We start from the raw sequence: 15,680 nt of genomic DNA on the forward strand, positions 1-15,680 counted from the left end.
TTTAAATAGGATCACCTGGCTGATTGTTTTCTAAATTATTCTTGCACCAATTCATTACATCAAAAAGGTGCAGCCGGGGATGGTGTTGTGGTAAGAGCACTCACTCACTACTAATGTGGCCTGGCTTCGATTCCTGGACTATATAAGGACTAGTCATAAATTAAGATGAGTTTGTTATTGTTGCTCAATAGGCTCTCCAGGTACAGTGTACTTTGTTTTCACTCTCTCCTTTAGAACCATCATTTTCCAATTCCAATTCTTTATGGAGAGTATCCATTTATATGAATACTCTGTGCTTATAACACTGTTGACACGAACAAAGTGATTTATTTATTTTAAGAGTGGTTTATGCCATTTGGTAAGCCTACCCTTACAAAATCCACATAGTTATATTACATGCAAGTTTGATGGTTTCTTATACTTTTAACTCTCACACCCATATATACTGTATGGTGGGTACATGGAGAAGTGTTCTCAAGTGATTTGGTGCTCTTCCCTGTCTCTTGTAGGAGGCAGGCGTGGTGTGTACATTTTAGTTTTGACAAAACCTCTCTGTGTCGCATGCAATCAGTTGGTCTTGCCAGTTGGAACATTATTCTACTTATATTCGTGCTATATGTGTAGTCTTATAAGTGACAATTTTTAAACTGGTCCGCTTTCACTAGTTTAAGATGCACAAGTTTACTTTTGTTGCAATTTCACCAAACAGGAACATGTAGGTTATTGTGCTTTTGCTACCTTTGACGGAAAAAAGATGGAACTTTGTGGAAAAGGAATTGGATCAAACGCAGCACATAGTAGTCAAATGGATGTGGACATCAAACTAGACTGCAACGAGGGAACACTACCTCAGGAAAGTGCAATGGTGAGTTTTGTATGTCTTGTGTGATCGATTTATGATTTAAAATGTTTTTGGGCAATCATTAACATTTGAATAATGTACTCTTCAAAATTGTGTTGGAAAATAGTCCCTTTAGCCACCCTAGGATTTTTCATTGTTTTCATTGTTTTCATTGTATTTCATGCTTATGGTAGACTTTACAGAAGCAGCATTCAGTGGCTGAAGAGTTTAATGGAAGCCAGGGAGACTTAAATGACAGCTTACAGGTAGCAGAGGTCAGTTTGCATTTCTAACTAAGATACATTACTTGGAACGACTTGAGATCATGCTATTACCTGATAGGTGCTATCACATCCTCAGAATTTCTACAATAATTTGTGGCTGTTTAGCTAAAAAAAAAAAACACAAGAAGTGTTTACAGTGTAACGCGCCGTACCGTGGCCATCCGACAAACTTTTTTTTACTAGCTAGGCAATCAGGATATCTTCCTCCTTGTTCATAAAATACAAAACGACATGTTTTCAATAATTCTGGTTGTGTCACTTACATGTACCTGTTGGACTTTGCAAGGAGGCGTGACCGTTAATCAAATTCGGGTATCCTGATTGGCTAACTTTTAAAAAAAGTTTGTTTGGTGGCCCGGTGAGGCGCGTTGCACTGTAAGAGAGCTACAATAATTTTATTGCTCTGCATATTTGTCACTGAAAACATCAGCCTCTTCCTGTCTCATACTCAAAATAAAAGTCTCGTTGGACTTATTTTCAGAATTTACTTCGAGGAAATGTAAATCAGTTTAAACCCTGATTATATCACAACCGAAAGGCCATAAATTGTTGGTCACATGCATAACAGGGTTATGTGATTAGAAAATGACAGCATAGGTGAGCTTTGTTCTGGCCCGCACGATTAAGAGTCGGTTGCGTTGTGTTTGTAAACAGGGTTGAACCTTTACTTTTATTTAGCGTTAGAGAGGATGTTCTACACTATTGGTTGTGATTATCCAAGTGGATTTCATTATTGTCATTGTCATGATAATGTTACTGTGATTTTGGTGAATTTGCCAATTTTGTGTCAAATTCATGGCTAAACTAACAGCCAAATAGACAATTTTGACGATATGGAGACAAACGGCTAAACTGTAAAACAGGCCAAAAATTAAATTGACAGATTTGCTTAAAGTTGCCCAGACTGGAAAATCCGCCAATTGGTTCCATAACAACGGTTATATCAGGCCCGACACGTGCATAAACGCAAGCATAAGCTTAAGGATAAAAAATTACCTTTCTCTTACGCTCGCCTGTTATGCTCATGGCTATGCTTTTGTTGCAAACCCCTCGGAAAAATCCTGTCAAATCAGCCATTCTGTTAACGTTAAGTTAACCCTAAATTTGCTAATTTCACACGCAGAGCATGGTGTGCTTGACTCAAACCCCGCATGCCGCTGAGTTTTTTCGACTCTTTAGTTGCCCAGTGAAGAGGGGAGCTTTTGTGTAATAAGTGCAATTTGATAGTAGGTTAAACTTCAAATTCGTTCAACAGACAAGCGTTACTACTGATCGCAAGGTAAACTGTGTGTATCCTTCGTGCGATATGTTGGTAGATGATCTTCTTGAGCACTTGGAAACGTTCCATCCTTTTCCTCACTGCAACGGAAGAAAATGTAAATACTGCAAAGGACAAGTTGATCTCAGTATGTGGGAGGTATGTTTCTTCATACTAAACTATGTTTTTTTGGAAGAATGGTTTTAGGAAATTATTAAAGGTGTTGTGCCAGATCATACTGCTCGTAAGGTGATTCCATCCTGCTGAACTTTACCCAAGTCAAACAGTCTAAATAATGTTTTTGCACTTACAATACAAAATTGCAGTTGGTAGTTTTATTTTTTGTAATCGAAACTTTGTGAAATTACGGGATTTATCTTAGCAAGAAAATTTCAATGTCTACATGCGTGAAAATGTTTTTTTTTTTTTTTTAGATATCTTGGTAACATGCAGACTCTGAATCTCAAAATTCAACCAACCGTTAGGCTTTTCACTGCCGTCAATCACTGTAGTGGAGTTCTTGAAAAACAAAAACGTTTGGCTCAACGGGGAAAAAAGGTCGTGCGTGCACTGTGATTGGCGGATTTCGATCCACTTTGTCGGTTTCTGTATTTTTGTGGTCGCCGTGTAATTATGATTGACGGCAGTAAAACACACAAATCGTTAGCTGGGGTAGAAGTCCGTATGTTATTGAAAGGCGCAGTAAAGGAATATTTCTGTATCTCCTTGTGTAGCGTTTTGTTTTACTTAATATGAGTTTCTCGTTTTGTCATTCTTCTACTTACATGCACGTACATGTATCTGTAATTCCACAGAAAAAACGAAAAAAAATTGTTTCCAGCTGTTTCGTAAATGACATGAATATTATGCCAGAATCTCAGTAAAGAAATGCCAATATGTTCCAAGGTCCTCTTCCGCTGCCGTCTCCCTTCTCCCTCTTTCTACTCCTCTTTCCCTTCTTTTCCTCCTCCTCCTCCTCCGATTCCTCACCCATTCCTTTCTCGTTCTCCTTTTACCCCTCCTTCTTCTTTCCCTCCTCTTCCTTCTTCAACCCTCCTCCTACTCTTCCTCCTTTCTCCCCCTTCTCCTCCTTCTCCTCTTCCTTCTCCTCTTCTTCCTCTACTTTCTTTTTCTCCACCTCCAACTCATCTTTCTACTACTCCTCCCGCCTTCTTTGCTCCCCTCCTCCTTATTCTTTCTCTCTTCTCCTCTCTTCTTTCCTTCTCCAGTTGACCTTGCAAAGGCTGGGGGTGGTCTCAACCAGAGCTCTGTATCTAGCATCATTTTTGAAGGAATCAACTTCAACCTGCTTGATTGATTTTTATTTACAGTGGCATTACAAGGAGTGTCCAGCATGGCCAGTCAAGCCCAGCAAATGTGGAAAAGATCAAACTCCTCAAGCTAAGGTAGTTAATCATTAGCTTACTTCCCCCCGCCAACCCCCATTTTTTTTTAAATTGAAATGGGATAGATCGTCAAGCCTTTCGATTTTTGGATAATCTATCAGTGTTAGTGCTCTTTACTCCCATGCCACAATATTCCTCAGTGGTGCTGCTATAATCTGGGTAAAAGGGCTACAAATGTTGCCTTTTATTTGACAATTCAAATTAGATGGGTTACGGTTCCTCTTTGAAAACTGGACAAACTCTTTTATAACACTGCTTAAATTGCGGATCGTGTGATTTCATTACCCAAGAAATTGTGCACCACACTGACCCAATGTGAAGTCGTAAATTGTTAACATGATACCCTGCGATCTGGGAGAAGTAGGGTTAGGAGAGGGGATGGGTGGGGTGCATCAATACCCTTCGTTATGGTGAGACTCTGGCCTTTGGGGCTGCTATTATCCCTTGTGGAAGTTAACTCTTCCACTTACATTTTCGACAGCGTGTTAACAGTTGCTGGTGTTGTCCTTACTTTTTCAGAAAGAGCAAGTGAATGACACCCTGCCATTATCACGAAAACTCAACTTACCTCTTGCTCACGGGGAAGATGTGAAAGAGACCATTGCTCCCTCATTGAAGGGAACTTTGGCAGGAAATTCCGACGCTCCAAGCGCGTCTTCCCTCAGCTCTCTTGATGTACTGATCACTGATCAGCATGAGCAAAGACTGAATCAACTCGAAGATAGGGTTGATTTGCTTTCAAAGGAAAACTTTCAGCTAAGGCAGCAGATCCTCTATCTTAATAATGTATTTGATGACATGAATCGCAAAGTTCAACTCTTGGAACAAGCACTTGCTCATGCACGCTTTTGTCAGAGGGAGGACGACGATATAATACAAGCAAACCTGAACTCTCTACGAAATGAGCAGATGAACCTGCAATCCCAGTTTGATCGTGTAATGGCAAATCCCTTGTCACAGGAAGAACGTGCAAGGTTAATAGGGCAGATGGACGCCATCCAGGAGAGGATTGGTAGACTAGAACAACATATGCTGTCGCACAGGAACATGTTAGCTGAGATATCCACTTCAGTTAGATCGTTGGCCAATGCTGTTGCAAGCGACAGGATACCTGGAGTAGACATAAGACCTGTTTAACGATTATCCCGGTTTAGCCGGTACTTTTCTTCTTGTGGGTAGTGCAGTGAATAGTGCTCTATCCACTATGTAGTCAGGCATGTAAAAGTGAGTGAGTGGATGAGGGAATGAGTGAGTGAGTGAGTGAGTGAGTGAGTCAGTCAGTCAGTCAGTCAGTCAGTCAGTCAGTCAGTCAGTCAGTCAGTCAGTCAGTCAGTCAGTCAGTCAGTGAGTGAGTGAGTGAGTGAGTGAGTCCGTCCGTCCGTCCGTCCGTAAACAAACAGGTCCACAGCGCGTGCACAGTACTACCCACATGTACGCAATGCGCACCTATCTTATTATAAGTTGTCTATTTAGCCATACATTACCTCCAGTTATTAAGTTACAATCGAATTCCAGTGTTCTAGATAACCTGCATAGTCAGGGAGTCAATGAAGAATTTTGAGGGGCCAATTGGTGTGATTCTCTGCAAATCTTAAGTTTACCATTAAATTTGCCAGGTCAAACAGCCAGCTTTCTTGGGATTTTGACCTGGCACCCCTCCCTTATCTGGAACACTGGTTAGCAATAAATAGTCAAAATAATACACATATATATCTAGGAGCGGAATATGGCACGAATGGTGAAACTTATGTGATGCCCTTTGATTAAAATGTAACTTAATGACTTGTATTGCACTCAGGTTACTTACGGTAACATAGCTTGTAGGTCTGAATTTTATTAAGGCGTAGATTTGTTGGGTTACGATGAGTAGAGACCTTGCCAGTGAGGAGCTGCTGTATTGTAATGAATGTTTGTGCTTTACTGGGACCATGTCTGTCCTAAGTAGGCCATTTTCTATTTTCCTTTGAACCTCATTATGTGAAAACAATCTTCCTGCAAAGCTTTTCTTGTGCAAATTAGCTTTGCTTACATTTCAATGAAAACTGATTTTCATTAAAAAAAAAAAAAAAAATACTGTGCACGAAGCCTTGTTTTCATAATGAGGTTCTGGCAACTGAGAAATGGCCTACTACAGATGTACAGCTCACATGAATATTGTAATTCGATTGGGACTAAGTCTGCCCGAAATTAAGCAGGCGTCCGTCTTACAGATGTACAGTTTACATGAATTTTGTTATTCCATTGGGACTAAGTCTGTCTGGAATTAAGTAGGCGTCCGTATTTCAGATTTGGAGTTTACATGAATATTGTAATTCGATTGGGACTAAGTCTGCCCGAAATTAAGCAGGCGTCCGTCTTACAGATGTACAGTTAAGATCAATATTGTTATTCCATTTGGACTAAGTCTGTCTGGAATTAAGTAGGCGTCCGTATTCCAGATTTGCCCTAAATTAAGCAGTCGTCCGTATTAGAGATGTACAGTTTACATGAATATTGTTATTCCATTGGACTTAGTCTGTCTGGAATTAAGTAGGCGTCCGTATTCCAGATTTGGAGTTTACATGAATATTGTAATTACATGAATATTGTATTTCTATTCAGACCAAGTCTGCCTGAAATTGAGCAGGCGTCCGTATTAGAGATGTAGGATGGCTTAAGACAATCAGTGGCCTCCAAATCTGTTTATAAGTGGTTTATTTTAAGTAGATAAATAGTTTTCTAGGCTGGGATGCAAGCCTTCTTGTTACCGTCAGCAGCAGACAAAGTTTAGATATGACTGTTGGCAAAATTGAAAATGGCTTAGAACGTGGCTTTGTTAAACACCGTCTAAACTGCCTTTTAGAAACCGACCCGTACAGTTAAGATCAATATTGTTATTCCATTGGAATAAGTCTGTCTGCAATTAAGTGGGCGTCCGCATTCCAGATGTGGAGGTTATGTTTCACTGGGACCAAGTGAACTATCTGTAATATAAGGATGCCTGTATTTTAAAATTTTTATTTGGGGAGCAATTTCTCTTTTTATTCGCCGACATTTTAATTTTTTGTAGGTTTTAGCTTTTTAGATTTAGCTTACAGCTTAATTGATGTTATGCTACAGAAGTTTTGCCAAGAGTGTCAAGTATTCAATTTAGATTATGAGCTCGAAATCTCTATGGCGTGATTATCACGCATAGAAAGCTAGAGCGAATAATCTAATTGTTTTAGTATAAATCTACTTGTCGTTCAAAACTTGAAAACAAATCCTCTCTACAGATACCTCGAGAACGCGAAGAGGCGGCCGCCATTTTATTGTAAGGCTACTCACTCTACTCACTATCTACTTAACAATTAGATTATGAGCTCGAGATTTCTATCGCGTGATAGCTGATGAGGGCGCAGCCCGAATCAGCTATCATGCATAGAAATCGAGAGCGAATAATCTAATTGTTTTAGTATAAATCTACTAGCCCTTCAAAACTAAACAAGTAAATTAATTATATCCTCATCGCAGACACTTCGAAAACGCGACGAAGCGGCCGCCATTTTGTTGAAAACCGCTACTCACTATCTATCACAGAATAGATAGCGAGTAGCGTAGCCAATCAGAGAACGGCATTCGTGATAGAACAGTAGTAGATTTATACTAAAACAGAATAGATAGTGAGTAGCGTAGCCAATAAGAGAACAGCTTCGTGATAGAACGCTAGTGGATTTATACTAGTCGTATTTCAGTGGAAGTGTTTTTAGAGGTAGGGTTTGTGCGAGGTTTAGTTTTTGGGACCAAGTAAGCTAAGTATTAAGATTGTCCTTAATAAGCATGTGTCCTCATTGTGAAATTATTCGTAAGTGGAGGTTCGACTATACTGAATTTCCTTTTGTATGAAATAGGTCACCTCGTGACAATTAAGCAGTCGTGTAGGTTAATAAGTAGGTAGGAACCTAGATATTATGCATCGAGAAATAGAAAGTAACAGTAATAGTGCGTATTTTTTTTCGTAAAGATAGTTGTATCTGCGCCATATATTCTCGTACCCAGATCTCAGTCGGTTCTGGAATGTCGAAATGGGAGATCTGGGTACGAGATTAGACGCCATATATTCCATAGATTCAATGATGGTTTAAATTAAAAAGGAACGAGTCAACAAGGGAATTCTATGCGTTTGTACACATATATGGATTTATTAGTTGATTTGCAGAACTGCTGTGAGAGTGCTCAATAGAAAAACTAGAACATAATTAGATTTAATCCATATATAGATTTATATAGTTTAAGGGTTGCTTTGGAAAAATAAACGTAAATGCCATCATGCTTTACGTTGTGTAATGTGCTCTTCTTTTTCCCTAACAGAGACGAACCCGCGTTTGATTCCGAACCAACTCTTGCACTTGACAATGCTGCCATTTTTCTGGGCAGTTGCTCAAGTGACAGTCGCTGAAGCCTAGTTACCAGGACTCGCTCTTCTCTTTTTTTCTTAACCCTCAAAAGTCCTACTGTCTTCATGAAAATTCTCGTCACTAGAACTAATACATTCATCAAACAAAAAGGTTTCGTTTTCAGGATCGAAAATTTATGTTGAAATACAAGCTTTCGATTCCCTCTCGATATGAGCTCCCGGCCATCTACCGGGACGTCTTGTCACGTGATATTTTATCAACTTAATCATGAAAGCTTGTGTTTTAACATAAATGTTCGATCCTGAAAACGAAACCTTTTTGTTTAATATAATATGACAGGATCAGGGAACTTTTTTTTCTCTAATACATTTATGTTTATCCTACATTTGTCGTTGGCTGTTTTCAGTTTCTCAGTAAAACTCAGTAGTTTTTGTGTTTTCATCAAAAGCCAGGATTACCTTGCACTATTCTCAACTCATGTCTGCCGAAAACGTGATTCTAAATCTCTCTAATTTCATTAGAGGTTCTAGGGAAGGGGCCTGCCACCTTACTTTTATTAAACCGAGGTTCGTAGAGCCGCAGACCCATCTCGATTTTTCCCTTTCCCCCTATACCCCACTTGGAAGCATGCCAGTGGAGTATTCAAAAGGAGTGGGTGAGACCGTATATCATATGAGGGTTTAGTAATCACCCTAGGGGTTCTATTGTGAAGCCTGTAACTTAGGGAACTGTTTTTTTTGGGGGGGGGGGGCGGGGAGGTTGGGTATTTCACCTGTGTTTGGGGTATAGGGGTGCCGCTGTGAGTTTGAAATACTGACCCTGTTTAGGACGAAAATCACCTAAAATGCCTACCCTGTAAAAGGTAACGCCCTCTATTTTAAGATCCTATTTAAAATACTGCGAAGAAACAATGACGAAGGTAACAGTTATTGCCATAAAGGGTTTATGTGGTGGTTTGAACCTAAAGTTAACAAAAAGAGTGAGTCATAAAAATTGAGTTTTTCTTTAAGCATGATCGTTTATTCAAGAGAGCGGAGATGGACGTTCGCGGCCAGGTGAAACTCCACCATCTTTCATCTACACATAGAAAAACGTGCCTAATTGTTTTGCCTTTCCTCCTATGCCAACTATGGGAACTGGTTATAACAAGTTTGTTCCATAAGGATTCACCATGTCTGGGGTAGGGGGTTATCAAAGACACCACCTATCTCATGAATATTACCAACAAAACTTTATGGCTTCAAAGTTTGAGTTGACACAAACATTCAACCAGTAAGAGTCGGCATTGCTAGTTAATCTGGATAAATGAGGCTTGAATTTCACTGTCCTTTTTTCACTGCTGGATAGAGAGGAGGCTATGCAATAAGACACCACCTTTTGAGGTTGAGGAAGCCCGGGGGGGGGGGGGGGGGTACAGGCAGAAACCACCATCTGTTTTGTGGTTTGGTGGGCACTGTTCGAGTATAATAGTTTTGACTACTTCCCTAATCTGATAATGTGTTGTCAGCGTTATCTTCATAGGGCAGCAGTAGTCGAAGTAGCATTGCACTAATGATTTGTTGAGTGTATTCAGAGTTGGTATAAATATTGACATACGGTCTGGCCCACTTATACCAGAGGAAACCTTGCATATATTTTCTATATTAGAGTTAACGTTGTATCAAGCAGGACTGTAACAGTGGAATGCACCGAGCGAAAACGGGATTGATATTTGGGTATTTGTTCGGAACTCAAATCGAATGCATCAATTTTTTTCCTTTGGTAATAATATATGAGGTAGCATTTGACATCAAATACTAAAGGAACATTTCCAACAGATAATTCGTTAATCGATATCCACTGAGGACGTCCTCTGGCTCAAGATCAGTTATAACCTGTTTGATATTCGAACCTTACGGCACAGCTGTTGGTTGAAGCAGTCCAGTGAACGACAGTTTTGAACAGATGTTTATATAAAGCGAGAGAGGATCTTGTATAAAGCTTCTACGGAAAGATGTCGAACTGGAATTCGCCACTGCGTGTATTGAAAGGGGACTAAAACGTTGAGGTAAGTGGGAGGCCTGTTCTCAGCGAAAACTCGACTTGCCCCTCTTCGTGAAACGAAATATCGCCATAGTCTGTAAGATTCGAACTTGGTCGGCCACCACATCCCACCGATTTCGCTCATATTTGACATGTAAACTTCTTTATGGTTCCCAACCACGAAATGGATGATTTTAAGATTCAATTAATTTGGCTTTGCGAAGTACCGAGAAGGCCGGTCCTGCGAGTCCGCCATTTTGCCAAACCATAGGAGTTGTTGTGAATTCAACTCTCCACTCGTTAACTGGTAGACTCGGTAATTTTTCACACAGATGTATTTGTATAAGTCAATTTAAGAAATGCGCAGTTTCAGTGACGATCGGTTAAGAGATTTGAGGGTACATTTTTCGCATTTTGAAAAGCTTCAAATTTACTAGAAATTGAAAGGCCGATATCTCCAATGTAATCTCGATTAAGAAATAGCCATTCATCCAAAACAAAGATTATTCACTGGTTTAATGATTTCATAAATAGAAAAATGGGGGAAATGTAACAGAGTCGAAAGAAGTGTTAGGGAAGCTTCCACGCTTTTACCATTTTGGTCGCCATATTTAGTCAAGACAAGATATCACTACGTCATGTCAAAACAACCAATATATTGATGTCTGGTACTCCGAATTGAATTATCACCATATATTTTTTTTAAAGCACTCCTATGATTTGGCAAAACGGCGGACTCACAACTTAGGCCTTCTCGGTATTTTTCAAAGTAAAAATAATCGAATCTGTTGAATCATCCATTTCGTAGTTAGGACCATAAAGAAGTTTATATGCCAAATATGAACGAAATCGGTCAGATGCGGTGGCCGCGACTTTTAAATATTCTTTGAATTTTACAGACTTCTTTTACACTTACGAAGCAAGCTGATAAGTGTAAGCATAAGAATAAGCACAAGGCTGGTTTACACCAGCGATCACCTGTGATAAGCATAAACACGAGGTGATATGTACGCAGGCGCAGTGAAATAAAATTTTGGCGCCAAAATTGTAAAACCAAGATGGCGGACGCTGAGGAGGTACTCAGCGACGATGAGATGTGTGGGCTTGTTCTTCTCTTGAGAAGAAGGAGACGGCGAAGGGAAGGAGAAACATAAGAGAAGCCAAAAAGGGTTTCAGTTGGGTGACGGAGATTTTTCGTAGGCGGAAAGATCAAGGCGAACGCAAACATCCCACGAATATTGTATGCTACTCACCAAAAACTACGCAGCGACATCTTTCCAAGCTAAAACGTTTTTTTTTTTTTGTCTCTAAAATCAGCACAGGACTTGTAATATAAGACAGCATAACTGCGAATAGCCTCGGCAAGACGTTCTTGAAGCTCGGAGGTACACACCGCCATCTTGAGAGAGAACATACTTCCAATTCCGCAGACGTCAACTTGTGATTACTTTCCTGTTTTCGTGTGCTTATGCTTGCGTTATCCCGGTTGACACGGGCGACGCAACGACGCATACAATAAGGGCAAGCAAAAAAAAGGAACGATTTCCTTTTCTTGTGCTTGCGTGGCCCCGGTGTACACTTCGTTTCTTGTGCTTATGCTTGCGTCGTACGTATAAACCAGCCTTTAGGCCGTAATGAGTTGTCTGGGAACGCTTAATAAACATATCAGTGATGTATTCAGGACATGATCAGCTTATAGACCGTTGCGTACTTTGTTCATCGAGAAAGCTATATGTTTTGTAGGTCTGATTAAAATCGTCCTTGTCTTTTCTTTGCCGGAGTTGTAGCCTGTGAGTAGGCTCCCAAGTAGAGCATGGGGAGAGGAAAAAGATCGGTGAGCGGAGCGAGCCAAGCACGGTTTGGGGACCACTGGGATGCAAGCCAAAACAACCCGATAGTCATGCATCGTCCTTATCGTGAATATTTTAGAAAGAGTTTCAGTGTAAGCGGTTGAATCTCATCCAAAGCTGTCTTGTGTGACTTTGATTTAGTAATTTAGTTTGATTGTTATAATAACAATCTTTATACAGGAAACCCACATCACGAAAGTGATATTCAGTGGGACCCTGTTTGTTATAAAGGGGTGACAAATGGTCCTTTCAAAAACTGTGAGTCTCACAGAACTTTTGAATTTCAGAGTCTAGCAGCCTCCTTTATTGGCGGTAATGTGCGCCTCGCAGTCTCGTTTTTTTTGTAAGGCTCAGTTAGGAAGTCTCGAAGTCCCGATCTTTTGTTTGTTTGTTTTAATAAATGACGGACGTCTTCTCTTAACTCGATATAGAATTTTAATAACGCAACTTTCAAATTTCTGAGACCAAAATAGGATTTGATTAGCAGGGATTTGCTAAAGCAAAGGCATATAAAAATCCAGGAAAGATTTATCAAGAGCAATAAATAAATCTTTCCTGGTTTTTTCAAAATAGGATTAATCTTGAATTGTCTCAATCTCACAAAACTCGTTTGTAAGACTTCTTTTCAAGCTCATACCAAGATAGACTCTCTCGAATTTCAATTTCAAGACTCTGAACGTGGCTTTTTTAACACTTTAAAGTCTCGGTCTCGCAATTTAAAGCAGTCAAAATGTTTTGGGCTAGCAAGGAAAAACGCTCGTCTCGCATTTACCATTCACTACGCCTTTATATAAGACTTGAGTTTAGTAGGTTCTTATCATTTTCTTTGTATTTAAGTTATACCTTGACAAAATACATGCTAATTGCTGTCCGTCATATTTGACCTGTAAAGGTTAAATTTTTAAATTATTACATTTTTGTCATGGTTCGAGTATGTATTAATTAGGGAATGTCCTCGACAGAAATAACTCCGACGTTTCCTTTTATTTCTTCCTACTATCTTTTTAACATGAAAAAATCTTGTTGTTGTTGTTGCCAGTATGCCTGTGGGCTACTACCCCTCAGAGAAGGAGGAAATAACGTACACGAGGTATCTTATTTTCTTGGAACAAAGGGTGTGCAGACACGGAAGTGACTACTAATTGAGAGTTAAAAAAAATCTTTTTCCTCAACACCATGGAAACATTTCCTCATGAAATAATAACAACAAGATGGTGCTAGTTACGGCTGTGCGTTTAAGTTATATTTAACCGATTAATCCATTGAACCTTGTAGAATTGCCGTTCTTGGCTTTGACTGAACTCCTGTACGACAAGATTGAGGGGAACAATAATCCAAGAAGTTCTGACAGGTAATATTTTTTGTTTTTCTGTACAGATAACCTCCTCCCTGGCTTATACACAGGGAAACTTGTCGACTAGCCGCTGTAAGAGGTGTTTATTGTTACCATAAATATTGGTTGTAAACTAGCGACTCCTCTGGAAGAAGGATCAGTAAGGACAATAGTTTTAAGGATGCAGTCGGAACCTGCGATTGTTCGCTCTTATATCATGCAAGGAGCTGTAGCTAGATGTCTGGCTCCGGTTGTTCAAAGAGTAGATAACTTTATCCAGCGGATAAATCGCTAACTAGCGGAATGGGATGTACTCCAAATAACTAACATTGTAACATTTTTCGGCTGAATATATAGTGATTTATCCACTGGATTAAGTTAAAGAACCGCAGGCATGAACAGCAAGAAAATCCCGCAACCGAAATTATAATTAGTCTTCATTGGTCTGCACCGAATCTTCTGTAGGTGCCAGGGGTAGGCCTCTCCGCAGTTTAGCCATTCCCACACCCACAGACAACCCAGTTAAGTTGACTTAAGTAGTCTCCGTAGACTCGAGGGACGAAGGCTCCTGACTTAAAAGCCCATTTTTATCTAGAAACGCATAATTTGTCAGGGACGAACTTATGCAAACTGATTGTCTCATGTATGTCTGGTAATGCGTCTCGTAGCTCGTCTGAGCACAAGACGGATTATGCGTCTGGACGAACTATAGTGCGTCTTTCAAGACGCATTGAAATCCAGACGGATTACAGGTGTCTAGTATCCCAACGGCCAAAGTCAGCTCAAGCAGTGCAGGTAGTGAGTAGTCAGTTTTGGAAACATCGTGTTCTGTACGTGACATTATAAACACCACATCTGTCAAAGTACTGAGTAGTACTTTACACATTTTACTTTGTTGTTTCATCACCCGGCCCTCTGGAGTCAGGAAACTGGCGATTTTGAAGGTTTTGATTGGATGCGGTAAATGCTGTGGTTAACAAGGCCCATTAAGAATGGAGCAGTCAGCGTGACAGTTCTTGACCTGCACACCAAAATTTGTAACAGTGAATTTGAACTTCGAATGCCGATATCTTGATTTTCTTCGCTGGCTGGCGCTTCTCGTTTTGAATGGATTTTCGATCGAATGGTACGAGATACTTTAAATTTTGTAAACAGTCACCACTAGTCACACCGTTTGTGTGGGCGCCCTGTGGTAATATAGGCTGTTTTCAGTACCCTACTTCCTCATGCCATTGTCGAGCTCGTATGTTTCGATCGAACGTCGGCCATCTTGTTTTGTAATAGCGAGCGCAGCCTGAGGAGAGTGCCAAAACTACCGAGGGGCCTATCGTCAGGTTGCAGTGTGGGCCCCCTCTCTAGCTTTGGCGCTCTCAAACCAAGATGGCGGCAATTAGATTAAAGCATACAATTTCGCAGCGGTTTTTAGTGTCACGCAACGCGTGACGACACTAAAAACGGCTGCGAGGCAGACTAACAATTTCGACAATCTCATAAGAAAATCAGAAGTAAATGAGACTTTTAAAAGTCCAGGGGTAATATTGCTTTGCTTCAAAACAAGTAAGTATGTTTTCGAACATAGCTGTGGACACTGTATACGGTGACTGAGAGGCCTTTAAGAGCCCGATATAGATATGTGATGTTAAGCTGAAAATCGTGGCGGAACGGAACAGTGATGTCCAATACTCAACTCTTGTTCGGGTCGTGAAAGGTCTAAAACTGAATCCCCGCTATAAGCTAAACGTCAACTGGAATTTTCGCAGCTATACATACGTTAGCAGACGGCATGCCCATGGGCTTGCGAACCACGAGGAACTTCGAGTGTGACAGACGGTACTTAACTAAGGAAACCTAAATATACCTACACGGCCACACAAGCAGATAACAAGCATTCAATGAATTTTGGTGGTCGAAGCCTAGCCAAGGTCAACACTGAAGCATGCCTGGCTATTTGCACTCAAATAACTGATATGCATAGCAAAGTTGAACAAAAATAGCACCTGGAATACTGACTGAACATGACTCACAGCTTAAGGAACCTTTTTCATGCTACTATGATTTGCGGTTCATCAACTGAAATGAAATAAGATATTTCCCGTCAGGTTTTGATAGTTTTGAGCGATGATCGATCTCGTAGCTCGTAATCTCACCATGATCATTCCGTTATTCCAAGAATGGACCATTCCAAGCGAAACTCCGCTTTTCAGCTTCTGAAAGTTCAAACCAGAATCCGGAGCCAAGCATACACTTTAAGAGCAGCTGGATGTTGAACTCGCGATTCTAACGCGTGATGGTTGATGAGGAGGGCACAAA

The 15,680-nt window shown here is 40.3% G+C and overlaps 2 protein-coding genes across 3 annotated transcripts in view; both read left to right on the forward strand.

Moving 5' to 3' along the window:
• The window catches only part of LOC146478922 (uncharacterized), a 28,893-nt gene extending 20,809 nt beyond the window's left edge, over positions 1–8,084 (forward strand). The window contains exons 4-9 of one of the 2 annotated variants that reach the window (XR_014864975.1): positions 710–865; positions 1,036–1,116; positions 2,381–2,542; positions 3,715–3,789; positions 4,309–5,559; positions 5,614–8,084. Coding sequence is in view for 1 of the 2 variants with exons in the window: in XM_085111177.1 (XP_084967303.1) it covers positions 710–865; positions 1,036–1,116; positions 2,381–2,542; positions 3,715–3,789; positions 4,309–4,926 (1,092 nt within the window). In the remaining variant the exon portion in view is untranslated. Of the gene's footprint in view, positions 1–709; positions 866–1,035; positions 1,117–2,380; positions 2,543–3,714; positions 3,790–4,308 lie in introns of both variants that reach the window. The other variant, XM_085111177.1, reaches the window with a different exon arrangement.
• A 5,193-nt stretch (positions 8,085–13,277) lies between these two features.
• LOC146478923 (TNF receptor-associated factor 2-like) overlaps positions 13,278–15,680 on the forward strand; it is a 60,217-nt gene continuing 57,814 nt past the window's right edge. The window contains exon 1 of the mRNA XM_085111213.1: positions 13,278–13,388. The gene's annotated coding sequence lies outside the window, so the exon portion shown is untranslated. The remainder of the gene's footprint in view (positions 13,389–15,680) is intronic.

This window comes from Pavona decussata, unplaced genomic scaffold (assembly GCF_977016875.1).
Source record: "Pavona decussata unplaced genomic scaffold, jaPavDecu1.1 SCAFFOLD_61, whole genome shotgun sequence".
Lineage (NCBI taxonomy): Eukaryota > Metazoa > Cnidaria > Anthozoa > Scleractinia > Agariciidae > Pavona > Pavona decussata.